This window comes from Ochotona princeps, chromosome 30, assembly GCF_030435755.1.
Source record: "Ochotona princeps isolate mOchPri1 chromosome 30, mOchPri1.hap1, whole genome shotgun sequence".
Classification (NCBI taxonomy): domain Eukaryota; kingdom Metazoa; phylum Chordata; class Mammalia; order Lagomorpha; family Ochotonidae; genus Ochotona; species Ochotona princeps.
In genome coordinates this window covers 11918170-11931647 of record NC_080861.1, presented here as the reverse complement: position 1 = coordinate 11931647, position 13478 = coordinate 11918170, and the positions used below count along the sequence as shown (strand labels likewise).

The 13478-nt window shown below is 46.0% G+C and overlaps 1 protein-coding gene across 4 annotated transcripts in view; it reads right to left on the bottom strand.

The window, feature by feature from the left end:
• Positions 1-13478, bottom strand: part of RARB (retinoic acid receptor beta) — a 350041-nt gene that overhangs the window by 68763 nt on the left and 267800 nt on the right. For all 4 annotated transcript variants that reach the window (XM_012927894.3, XM_058657246.1, XM_058657247.1 and 1 more), the window contains one exon: positions 11782-11923. In XM_012927894.3, coding sequence (XP_012783348.1) covers positions 11782-11923 — 142 coding nt within the window. The remainder of the gene's footprint in view (positions 1-11781; positions 11924-13478) is intronic.

The window sequence follows — 13478 nt, the reverse complement described above, 5'->3', positions numbered from 1 at the left end:
AATGTGGGGTTGCTATTTTCTCGGAGACATTTGTTTCCAAACAAAGGGCTCTCTGCCAGCTATTTCAGAAGCACTTGCATATTTATTCAGCCAACTCTCTGTGCTGGAGATTGTCTTTGGGCGCTGAGGTTTTATCAATGTCTATTTAAAGCCCAATGAAAAATAGCTCAAGATGAAAACATACAATATTTCCAGCCGAGAATGCGAGCCACTTCCTCTCGCTCACAGCAGTGGGATCGGGTTTCTCCTCTTTTTCTCTTCCCCTCTCACACACTGAAATTGCCACCTGTCCTCAAGCCTTCCGCGTGTCTCGGTTTAAATGGTGTTGTCTTTTCAGTGGTTTCAACAGCATACCTGAACAATTATAGATTTGAGGAAATACTTGTGTGTGTGTATGCAGTTAGGAGAGAAAGCAAGTCTTCCATGGTGGATCTCTTTACAAGCTTTCTCAGGTTACACCCACCATGCAGCATGCTCTGTCATGGAAGGGGTAGTCTGGCGTTATTCACACAGCACAAAGAAAGCAAACCAGGAAAGCTAAATCTGGGCTTATTGCAGTGATGGGACCTAAAGGCTAAGGAACGTGAACTTTACTTCAAGGTCCTGTGTTTGAAATTTCTAACTTCTTAAAAAAAAAAAAAAATCAGAAAGAAAACCTCTACTTGACATGCCCGCCCTCAAGTACCTCCCTGTATCCAGAACAATCTGGAAATATGTATCAAGCATAAGTTACTGGACTCACGCTTGAGGACCCAAATAAGAATAAGACTTTGTCTGCCTTCAGTGTACTTAGCCAATGCCTGGGGGCTCCTGTGGGTGGTCCCCCTCTTAACACACACAGACACACAAGCTCTTGGACACAAACTTGAGTTTGACTCCCAAAGTCATCTCTATGTAGCTGCTAATAATATATCACACCAAGGACAGATAAGAGTGCCCAAACATGGTCCCTAGTGCTAGAAAGATGTGGTGCATGCGTGCATGCATGTGTGTGTATTGAGAGAGAGTCCGTTGAAGGGCCCGTGGGGTCTGAGAGTAGAAGCAGCAAGGAAGTAGGTAAGGGCACTGCAGGCAGAGAAAGAACAGGCCCATACCATGGCTGTGCCAGCCAATGGGCACAGTGGAGTGACCAGTGGCAGTCAGGGCGTGGCACGTTCTGGGAGTGTGATGAGGGATCAGTGTGCAGGGCGGGCAGGCTACAGCAGCTGTGCAGGGCTCTGCCCACGCGGACTCATTCTGAGCTGATTGTGGAAGCGACCAAGGTCAATTCCAATTTGGGATTATCTGGCTCAGAGCTCCAACTTTGCTTTAGTTCCCAGCTCCTCACGCCTGAGCCTTGAGTGCAGATCTGAGTCCTCAGGGAAAAATCTCCAACTACAGAGTGCTTTTTCCAGTGAGTCAGTGGATCCCAGCGCTGCAAGAAGCACCACCACCGCCTGCAGTCCTAGAGGGTGGCTGATGACTGACTGTGCTCTTTGGAGGCCAGGATGGCGTAGGATCACAGGGGGATGGGCAGTCACAGAAGTGTATCATGGCTAAGTACTAGCTTTCAGCCTGTGCCATGGATTGATTTGTTTACTCGGCCTAGCAGTCACAGGAAGTAGGTACCCTAACTATCTTCATGTTAGGCACAAAGAACAGACAGTAAGTAACCTGGCCAGCGTCACACAGAGCCAAGCAAAGGAATGGGCTTTGAATCAAGGCTGCTCCCGGAGCCTGCACTTTCAGTCACAACGGGACAGTTCATCAGGAAGTAGAGTAGATGATGCAATTTGGAGGTCTCAAAAATCCCTCCATCAATCAATTTATCTGGATGTTTGAAATCCCACTGTTAAGAGGCTAGCCTGGTGGCCTAGTATGTAAAGCTGCCATATGCAACACCAGGATCCCATATTAGCACCAGCATGAGTCCTGGCTGCTCCACTTTCAATCCAGCTCCCTGCTCATCGGTAAAGCAGTGGAAGATGGCCCAAGTGTTTGGGCCCCTGCCCCTCATGTGGAAGACCTGGGTGAAGCCCCTGGCTCCTGACTTAGACCTGGCCCAGTCCTGGCCATGGCAGCCATCTGGGGAATGAACCAGTAGATGAAAGATCTTTCTCCATCTCTTTCCGTATCTTTCTCTCTGCATATCTCTGACTTTTAAATAAATAAATAAATCTTTTAAAAAGAGGAGGAAAAAAAAAGAAATTAAATCCTATCTTGACACATGGACCCATTTATTGGCCTTTTGTTTGATTAGGACCAGACCAAACCCCTAGGAGAAAGGCCAACCCGGGATGAGCATCTGCAAACAGGACAGCAGCCAGGACCAGTCAGCAAGAGAGAGAATGATCGGTAATCTGGCTCTCAAGTCACCCTGGAGGGGGTCAGCCTATAGCTCCAAGCTCAGCTTGTATTCCTGCGAAGACAGCTGACCACTTCAGCAGTGTGTGCCTACCTGTGCACACGTGAATGTGACACACACACACACACACACACACACACACACACACACACCGTGTTTGTCAAACTTTCACCCTTCTAGAGTGCTTCAAGATACAGTCGTGGGCCACTGTGGTCTTAAGATTTCAGTTTCACTTTCTTCTCAATTAAAGCAGAGGAAATGTGTGTATTGCTACTGCAGAGAGAAAACTAGTGTCATTTGCCATAAACAGAAAGACATTCTGGGCTCCTAATTTCATATTGGCTCAGCCCTGGCCACGGCAGGCATTTGGGAAGTGAACCAGTGGACAGAAGGTCTCTGTCACTTGACCTTTCAAAGTAGAGAAAAATAAATATTTTAAAAATGAAAAGTAAATAAAATAGGAAAGGAAAGGCAAGAATGAGCAAGGTGTACAGTTGAACTATTTTTGTAAATCAGATTTCATGGGCACAAAGGCCACTGAATTGAGAACTTCTCACCTGCAACAGGACAGCTGAGTAGCTCAACATTAAACAGCCTTAAAGCCTAAAATATTTATTATCTTGTCATTTAAGGAAAAGTTTGGGGGAGCTGGCATTGTGGTATAGCTTGTTAAGTCACTGTCTGTAATGTTGGCATCCCATGTGGTTGCTAGTTCGAGTCCCAGATGCTTCATTTCCAATCCATCCCCCCGCTGGGGTGCCTGGGAAAGCAGCAGAATATGGCCCCAAGTGCTTGAGCCCGAGACCCACAAGGGAGACCTGGATGGAGCTCCTGTCCCCAGGTTTCAGTCTGGCCTACTTCTAGCTGTTGTATTCATTCAGTAAGTGAGCCAGCGGATGAAAGATCTCTCTCTTTTTCTGTTTCTCTCTCCTTTTCCTCTATTTTGTAACTTGTCTTTCAAATTAAAAGTAAAAACAAAGTTGGCAAGGGTAGACAGTGGCCTGGTGGTTAAGACTCGGGTGAAGACACCCACATGCTCCATGGGAATACCTGGGTTTGGAGCCCAGCTTTGACTCCAGACCCCAGCTTCCTGCTCATGTGACCCCCTGGGAGACAGCCATGATGGCTCAGCTGACTGGGACCCTGTCACCCACATGGAAGGCTGCAGGGACACCATGGCTCCTGCCACCCACACACCACACTACAGCTACCGGCTTCATCCTCCTGGCCATCGTGGGGGTGTCTGGGGAGCGGGGGTAAAGCAGCAAACGTGTGCTGTGTGTCATCTGTTCTCTCAAATAAACCACAATTAAATGCTGCCCCCTGAAAAAGACAAAGTTTATAGGATGCCAACACAAAAGCATGCCTGTGCTAGCGATGCACTGTTGCTCGCCCCTTCTGTTTAGAAAGGTAAGATGGACGACATTTGGAGAGGTGTTAATAGAGAGGTCCTGACACCAAAGGGAGATGGGCGCAGCAAGGGCACTACCATTATCACTACGTGCTTGAGCTCTTCACTGCAATCATGCTTCCTCTGCCTGGTGCAGAGTTGATACCTGGGGAAATACCATGATGAATGAGTATGTATGTATGTATGCATATAGCCTTGGTAGCAAATACAAGGACATGAAAAACATCACGCCATTAAGCTGTGAATGCAGACAAAAAGCTCACTATAAGAGAAGTACACAGGGAACTAGAATTACAGGTGCATACCAGCAGTGTGGCTTCAGACAGATCTCTCCATCCTGCCTGCCACTCAGGATGGCACCAACCGTCGTAGGCCCACTGGACCCTACTGGCATGCCCACCATGCAGCTGACTGCCAAAGTCCCTTGCTGGAAAAGGAAAACAAGGTGTAAGGTTTGATCAGAAGAAGGGAGGTACAGATCCAAAGGAAAAATGGATCACTGATTCCCAAGGAAAACATTAGACACAGCAGGTGCCAAATGAGCAAAGGGAGGCAAAGGCCACAGGGTCTGGGAGACCTGGCTCCCAGGGTGCTGTGACCTGGGGGGTGGTACCGTCTGATATACCTGATGGCCTCATGTTGAGGTGATGGCAGTTGGGGGGAGGTAAGAGGGAGTGAGAAGACAGCAGGTGCCCCTTCTAACACTCCAGTTCATTTTTCTCCCTGGAGTTGGGTTCCATGATACCAGGATACTCTCCCATTCTCTGATTACACAAGTCTCTGCATCTCTGAGCAGATGAGCCATGTACCTCCCACTTCCCCAGGGACCCGGGAAGCGGATATTTACCCAAGAAACTATGTTTGCAAGCTTGGCTTTGAGTGTAGTGGAAGAATATTTGGGGCTGTCCTACATGCAGCAGCACTATGAAGAAATTAGAAGTGAAAACAAAAAGAGCTTTTTGCTTCTCAAGTACCCACAGGACTGAAGTTATTATAAAAACAAACAGCTGGCAGCAGTACCAGCAGAACAAAACTGTGTGCCCATAAGACCATCCACAGAGAGCGGCTGCTGTCTGCTGAGCACCCACACAACGCCAAGCACGGTGCTAACTGCACCGCTTCCCTGTGGTCCAAGGCCCAGGACAACCCTGCCAGGTCACTGTGATGATCCCTACACTGTTCCACTGGAAGAAAAAATGACGCAACTTGCCATGAATGAAGACAGTCGGAGGGCAGGGTTGAGTTTGAACCCAGCTCAGGCTAAGGTCAAAATCCTTTGTTCTTCCTCTGGCTCTGTTCTGTTGTGCAATGGAAATTTCTCATTTTTGTAAGGTGAGAATGTACTGGGTGTCCCCTCTCCAGGAGACAGGCGGCAGGGAAAAAGGTGTTAGTAAAGCTGAAGGAATTTTAATGCTTCCTTTGCGGGCTGAGTGATAATGGGTTTCGAGTCCCACAGTGGCACTGACATCACCGGGCCGCTGGTGTCCAAGCGGAATGTGTTTTTCTATCTCCCGCACAGATGCAGGAAAACATGAATATTTGGCAAGTGGAAAGGGACAGTAGATTTTTATCTTCCAACTTCTAGGGCTTTCTGAGATCTAGAAATATCAAGTTCCCAGTCGTCTTGTCCACTTTGGGGATTTGTGCGCCGCGGAGCAAAAGGAGAAGGTAGGCGCTGATGGGGCATCTCGCCTGAGCAGAACAAAGAGATCACCAATAGCCTGTGGACATGCAGTTACAGGCTAGGATGTAACACGAGGACAAGATGAGGAAATCAAGTAAAATTAGAAAGACATTAAGTGCTCCGATGATGATTTTTATGTAATTTCCCGAGTACACAGGGCAACTTACAATATGAATTTCCTTGTTATTAAGCCAGTAAAACCCAGCAGTAGAAGCAATAAGGACATCAATATAATTTGTACACCTGCAAAGGTGATTTTAACTGAGGTTAAGTGCCTTTGCTGGAAAAGGTTTGTTTTAATGCAGGTTCAACACTGAAGGGGGAAATGAGAAAAACACAAAACTGCCAAAATCCTCCCATGGAAGTATCCGAGTGTCCAGACGAGGCACATTCATCCCAGGCAATCGACCCATGGGGACGTCCGTGTGTAGAGTAGAAATCGAAATTTAGAGAGTTTATAAAAAGCTGTTTTTAAGCTCAATATGCCCCAAATGAGAAGTATCAATGAGCGCTTCGGGACTCTTAAACTCAGGGATTATTCAATTGCTCTGTTCTACAAACACACTTATGAAACTGTCATAGGGAAAAAAATGCTATGAAATCAACATTAAACACTATTCTCAAACAGAATCAAAGGCATGTTTTGCCCACTCCTCAAGGCCATGGGTCACACCAACACGACCTCAAAGAGCCTTAGAAAGAGGTTGCCTTTGTGAGTCAGCTGCCAGTGGCTTCCAGAAAGGACAGAAATAGAAACAGGGGCCGGGGGCGGGGGGGCAGCCACAGAACCTTCCATAGCATCTTTGTTGCACAGGGTGGGAATTGGGGAGGGCGTGGGGGACACCTGGTTGGGTCCGGTAGGGGGAGGGGGAAGGGCAGGGATCCAAGGGACTCTTCTCAGATGTTTAGGTACCTAAGGTCCCCTACTGTCCCCTCACCCTGGCACACAGTTTTTGTCTTCCACTTTCCTCTGGAGCTTGCGCTGCCAACATCTTTTTGTCAGTGAGTGAGCAACATCACAGCTAAGCCTTGGTGAAGCTGCCCCCAACCAAGCACTTATCAGGCTCGCATCTTAACACGGCCTTGGCCAGGCTCTATGACACAAGACGCTCATTCAGCTGAGCCTTTCTCAGTGGCAAACACTCCTGAGAACTGCCTCGGTTCCTTTTACCCAGGTAGAAAACACAACCTTAGGGAAGCTGAGGAACTCGCCAGGTCCCCAAGGAGATTTAAAAAAATTGCCTATGATTTGAACAGATACACATGGAGAATTGCTTTACACCTGGCAATGATTCAGGAAGGAAAGCCAGGGAGAAGCTGGCTTGGGCTGTCTTTCTTCAATGGCCACATTTAACCATTTGACCAATTTAACTTCACTGGACTCCACTCCACTCCACTACAAGGTGACATGATGCTTTAGGGGCTTATCAAACAACAGAGACTTAGTGCATCAAGCCTCACCTAAGAGTATAGTAAGACACTGTGGGAATGCCACCGTGGAATGGACCACTGGACCTAGGATGTAGGATGGGGTTTGGGGAGACTGCTTCAAAGAGGAAATGACATTACAGCAGGTCCTAGAGAGTGGCTGATGGAGGAGGTAGAAACCTTAGAAAAATGGAGGCGTGAAGCTCATAGGTCACTGGGTTCCAGAGTTGCTGGGGTATCTGTTGGTGAGAGGTGAGCCCTGTTGAGGGAAGCCAGAAGGGTGTACCTAGGCATGAGGCTGAATCACAAATGGGCCAACAACTGCCCATGCACCCTTGTTCTTTGGCAATAAAATTTGATTGGAACATAACCAACTCTGCTTCTATATTTTCTATGGCTGCTTTTTTGTCATAATGGTAGAGTGGAGTATTCAAGATAGAAATCCTGAGGTCCACAGGGCTAAAAATACTTTTGTAAATATTTCTTAAAGATTTGCACTACTCGTTTGAATTTCCATAACTGACTCAATGCAAATAGCCAGGCTTTCTAGGTAGCTTTTCCTTAACTCTTGCCTTTCCTCATCATGGACAACTAATTGTTTATTTAGACCATAAGCTTGTTCAGACATTGTTCGCAATCCTAAATTTAATGTCTTGATCTACTGTTTCTCTTTTTCATTTTAGGGCTGTGCTACATTCTTTCCTTTCGTGACTGGGTTACAAGTCTCCTACTACACCAGGCAAGACACATCACTCAACTTGAAGCCATTTTGCTGCTGCTTCAATTCTTTCTAAATTTTTGTAACACTTTTAGAATGCTGCTGAAAATCAATTTTTTTCACTTACCATGACCACTTTTAAATTCAAGGCCAAGAGAAAGCTACTCCTATGTCAAAAAAAAACCCAAAAAACAAAAAACACACTTACTTCATTTTAACAAAGCCTTTGCAAAACAGAGGGCATACCCACCAACATTTACAAAACAGAAGAATGGAGCAATCTGGTAGGCCACATGAAAGGAGGTGTTTGACTAGTAAATCCCCTTACATGCTGAAAGTCAAATATGATCTATAAAAATTAAATTTGCACATGATTTTCTAGGGAATACAGCTCTAATACACAGCAAGGAATGTAGTTATTGTTTTATTAACCACTGGCTGTAAAATGGGGGGGTGGGAAGGGACTTTAAAAGCAGCGTTTTGGGCCTGGCGTGATAGCCTAGCAGCTAAAGTTCTTGCCTTGCACATGCTGGAATCCCATATGGGTGCCGGTTCTAATCCGGGCAGCCCTGCTTCCCATCCAGCTCCCTGCTTGTGGCCTGGGAAAGCAGCTGAGCATGGCCCAAAGCCTTGGGATCCTGCACCTGTGTGGGAGACCTGCAAGAGGCTCCTGGCTCTTGGCTTCAGATCGGCATAGCTCTGGCCACTGCCACTTGGGTAGTGAATCATCAGACGGAAGATATTCCTCCCTGTCTTTCCTCATCTCTGTGTGTCTATTTTATTTCCAATAAAAGTTAAATAAATCTTACAAAAAATAACACAGTTTTTTATGGCATGCAGTATATATCCCAGTTTGAACACAGGCTCTATAGGCTAACTATCTGGTTCCCTGACACTTACTGTGTTTCTTTGGGGAAGGTAGTTAACCTCTGTGCTTATCAGCTTTGACGTTTCCAAAAACTGGAGAAGTGGTGATGAGCTTGTCTGATGGGTTATGAGGCTCACAGGAATGGAGTGCTAAAGGTAGGATTAGGGCAGTGACACTCACAGAAAATACAAAGCCTACCTCGTTATCTATTACTATAATGTGACTGTCAGACCTCATTGATTTTACGTTCTCACTCCTTCCCCAGCCTCCAGATGAATACGCTGGGAACAGCCCTGTGGGGGCGCGACCTACCATGGCAGACAGGAGATCATTTTTGGCCCCTTGGCTTTCCCATTCTTCTGGAGAACTCTTTCTAGATTTCTGGCCTACACGTTTGAGAGGAGTCAAGCTTAGTGCCAGACCCTTGGGACCGACAGGTGATCCAGACCTAGCTGTCACCAATATTCTGTCCGAAGAGGGGAACACACCCAAGTTAGGCCATGAGATGTGGTGCCTAACTTGGATACATTAGTTGAGATCTTAGAGTCTCCCCTGCAGGTGCCCTTAGCTCTGGGTTTGCCAGTCACATGTGTCAGTTTTTCAGCACAAACTCAGTATGAGCTGAGTTTTTGGTTAGCTGGCATCCAGGGCTCTGACACATCCGCATGAAGTAACAAGTGCTGTGGCTGAAAGTGAAGGGAAATCTGGCCTGGCTCCTTTCACTTCTATAGAGCAAAGCACAGCAAGGGAAGACGGCCAACGCGAACTGTAGTTTTCATTCTACCTTCTGGCAAACCGGGGTTCACTGGAAAAACCGTTTCATCTTTCCGGGTCCTGGTATCCCTGTCTCTCAGATGAGGGAGGCTACTGAAAATCAATCTCTAAGATCCCTTTTCAGTTCTAACATTCAACAGGTATCTATTATTCTTGGGTTCATTTCAGATACATACACAGTGGTATCATTGGTTACTGATTCTCCCATTTGCCTGCTCGCTTCTGTTTCAACTTGTAAAAAACTCTATTAGACCCCCAATCCTTACACACCAAGTGTTTATCTCTTCCTCTTCAATTTCCTTCTAAGAAAAAATATATTTATTTTGGTACACTTGGACAGGATGAACGCATTTTCTTCCCATTTCTATATTTTAAATTTAATTAGAGTGATAAGCTCCTTGAGGGCTGAAGCCACAGCTTTCCTGTGGGTGTAAACATTATTTTTTTTTAATTGCCACTTGAGCTGCCAGTTTTTACAGAGCAGCAGGATATGGGGTTTAAGTAATGTGAGCAGGAAACAGGTCTCTAGCCCACACAAAATAAATGCAAAAGGACTGATGCTCCCCGTGTCCACAGCTGGCTTACTCATTTATAATTTCAACCCCAACCGACACTTTCCCAGAGCAAGACAGTGCGACAGCCACGTGTATGAAACATCAGGCTGACAACAGGTGACCATCTTGTGAGTGTCACATACTCATTTAGGTTGTTATACTTTTCTCTGTATGGCAGGGTTCAGGGCCTCAACTGATTCAACCTCGACTTTTTTGTTTTCTGTTGGTTGTTTTTTCTTTTTTTTGTTTTGTTTCGTTTTTACATTTTACTTGAAGCAATGCAAGCACTCTGAAGTGTTGTAGAGATCGAAGGGAACTGGGCAAACTGTGGTCAAATGGTTCATCACCTACGAACAGGACTTCTAGAGGAGAAAGGCTCTCCAGGCAAGGATGGTGGCCAAGGTGCTTCCCTCAAGGTGCTGTCCTCAGTCACATGTGTCATGAGCACCCACACAGGAGCAGGAACCCAGTTTCCAATACCTTTAAAACAAACAGCACTTCTTGGCAATAACAACAAAATGCCCCCAGCCAGTGTTTCCCAGGGATGCTTAGTTTAGATCCTCAGTGATGCTTTAAGGACCTGCTTTTGGGTTCTTCCCTGTCATTGGAGGATGGCTAGGGGAGGCCTTGGTCACACAGTTGGGAAAGGATGGTCCTTCTATCTCAGCATTCTAGGTCTGAGTGTTGGATTCCCACACATCAGATGGGCCTACGTGACATGTTCATACCTCAAACAGGTGGACACACTAATAGTCTTGAATCAACCGAGTTGATCCCAACCCGGAAATTCAGAAGTAAAAAAGCAAACTAAATTCTAAGGACAGTTAGGAAAGGTGCAGGGAGGGGAGTCCGATTTGGAAAAGCAGATGCATGAGTTCCTCACTGGCATGCAGGTGCTGAGAAACAGTGGCACAGAGCAAGCTAGTCTGAGCTGAGCAGGCCCAGGGTCAGTGAGCCTGACTAAGCAGCCTGCCCTCGTAAGACAGTCTTCTACAGCCACATTTCCAGCTCCAAACCCCAGAGCTCTTGTTGCACAACCTGATTCTTCCCATGCCACTGTGGGAGCGTGGCTGGGTGTGTGAGTATAGTTTGTTCCAAACTCTCGGAGGACAGTGGCTCTTGAAAGTCCCCACTCAGCCCCTACTCAGTGCCTCCTGCACACGTAGTAGGCCCTTACCAAATCCCCAAGAGTTAGAAGAGAGCAAAAGCAGTAGTCTTACAAGTGCTTCCCCTGACACCTGACACTCTGAAACCCTTACACCAGCCAGAGCCACGTCCTTCACCTGCCACTTGCTTCTCCCCCGCCTTTGGAAGCACCAAGAAGAAATGCTAATAGTTTTCTGCGTGTGGTGTATATCATCTTTAGGAAGGTACATATATTTCAGTTCCTCATGACTAGGTATTTGCAGACCATGAACCAATTTTCAACTTAGTAAAATGCTCCCTTTGGCATCAATAATACATACTGCTGTTTGGAACATGTGACTTGGAGAAGAGCTCAATCAAGTTTGGAAACATGCCGACATCCCAAGTTTCAAAGTTTTTCTTCAATTAAATGCACACCATCCACTTGGAACAGGGTTAATGAGTTGTATGATTACCAGTCATGTTTGTCACACAATTTTGTGTGCACACTTACTTACTTCTACTGCAAACATGGGGAACATAATCACCAATGCTTGAGTTACCAACAACCCCAGAATGCACAGTGAGTTAGAATCTGCTGCAAACCCATGGCATCCAGGGTCTACCCTTTGCAGTAACTGCCACTCAAGTTAATTAAAAAATATATATATATATATATATATACATATATATATATATCTCCAATGGTTCTGTTTTCACGTCCTCTCCACTTACATCCACCCCTGGCAATTTCTCATTAGTGTCATGTCTGAATTCCACATGCTGACATCCTCCAAGATTTGGTTCGGGAGGCTGAGCAAATATCTTTATAGATAAGGCAAACAAGGCAAATGTCTGCCCGAGACTCCACTTACATTCTTTGGACATTCCCACTTCAAAGCACTTCTGGAGTCGGCAGTACTGGCATCGATTCCTGGTGACTTTATTAATAACACAGTTCTTATCTCGGTGACAAGTGTAAATCATGTTCTTCTGAATACTTCTGCGGAAAAAACCCTGCAAGCAAGAAAGCAACAAGATGAGAAAAATGGAGTCAAATGGCCAACCTCCAGCGAAATCAAAACTGACCTCATCAATGCATCGACTGCTCCTCGTGAGTAACCAAGTGAGGGCAGCAGCAATGTTTCCTTCCTCCAACCTGAAGATTCTCAGGCAGCAGGAATAGCTCTCCCTTTGTTACTAACGTAAAAGCCCCCTTTAATCCAAGCAAAACATGATGGTGAACATCTTTGTAAAGGAAAATTAGTACTAAGTTGGTTCACTCGGAAAACATCGGAACAGGCTCAGCCTCCTAACCGCTTCCCTGGCTACGCCATGATTTCAAGTAAACCCACCACCATGAGGCCCAAGATTGGAAGTTTTACACTTGCAAAAGACATTATTTTATCCCTGCAAGGATTAGGTCTTTTCAAAGGAGTTTCCTCTGTGTGTGTTTATGCACTTAGCTCCCGTCATGATCCTGAAAGTATGATTGCAATCACAAAGTATGGAGGGGAAAAAGTATCCCGAGTTACAAATAAGGCCCACACGGTCCTGCCTGCTGCTTTAGGGGCTCCTTAGTGTTGTGTATTCTAACATGGGGGACTGGTAGATATGTGGATCAAAATTTTTAAAACGAGATAAAACTAAAAATTCAGTTCCTCAACAGCATTAGCGATGTTTCAAATGGTCAGGAGCTGCACGCGACCAGTGGTTAGCACACTGGACAGAACGCACACAGCGAACTGTCAGACAACAGAAAGTTCTGCTGGGAAGCCCTGTACTACAGCAAGCACTGCTAGGTCCACCACAGCCATGTGACACCTCAGGCAGGTATGCGACAGGCAGTCTGGTTTGATTTAGTATTCATGACTGATGGGACCTTGAGCTTGTGAAGCCTGGAGAAGAGTGCTCATCATGAATTAGCTTAGCGTGGGCGCAAGGTATTTCTGCTCAGATGCAAAGGAAACCAGAAGATGCTGCTTAATTGCCTAGTAGGATGTTAATCAGTCTTGTATCTAAATTTGCAGTCTTACCCCAGCATTCTTTTTGCCTTCCACCAGCTTCTCTTTTCCTGGCCTTCTTCCTTCCTTCCTTCCATCCTCCCCATTTTTCTCACACCCTTGGCACCAGCTTTGTCAACCAACTGTTCTCTTCATTACAGTTAAAAATTTCCCACATGTGCTTACTATTTCAGTTAGCTTTTGTTTTTCAGCTGTTGGCAAATCATATTTTTATACAGGAAGTAATGTATTCTGATTTTGTGAACTGCTGATACAATACAGACTTGGAGTTCAATGATCAAGAGCTTTGGCCTTCTCTTAGTTTCTCCCATCTCGACCAAGCAGCATGGCAGACAATGGAGCCTGCTGAAGATAGAGACGAACGTGCAATGCGCAGTCTAGGGTGTACCCAGTGCCTTCGCTGGCGAGTAACTGCTCAGCCAAAACCTCTGCAAAGCTCTGAGTGTTACAGGGAAGGAGTTTCACCATGTCGGTAGTGATGTGACTTAATGTTTATACAAGAAACAATTTTCTCAAGTGGAAGAAACACACCGCTGAGTGTGCTCAAC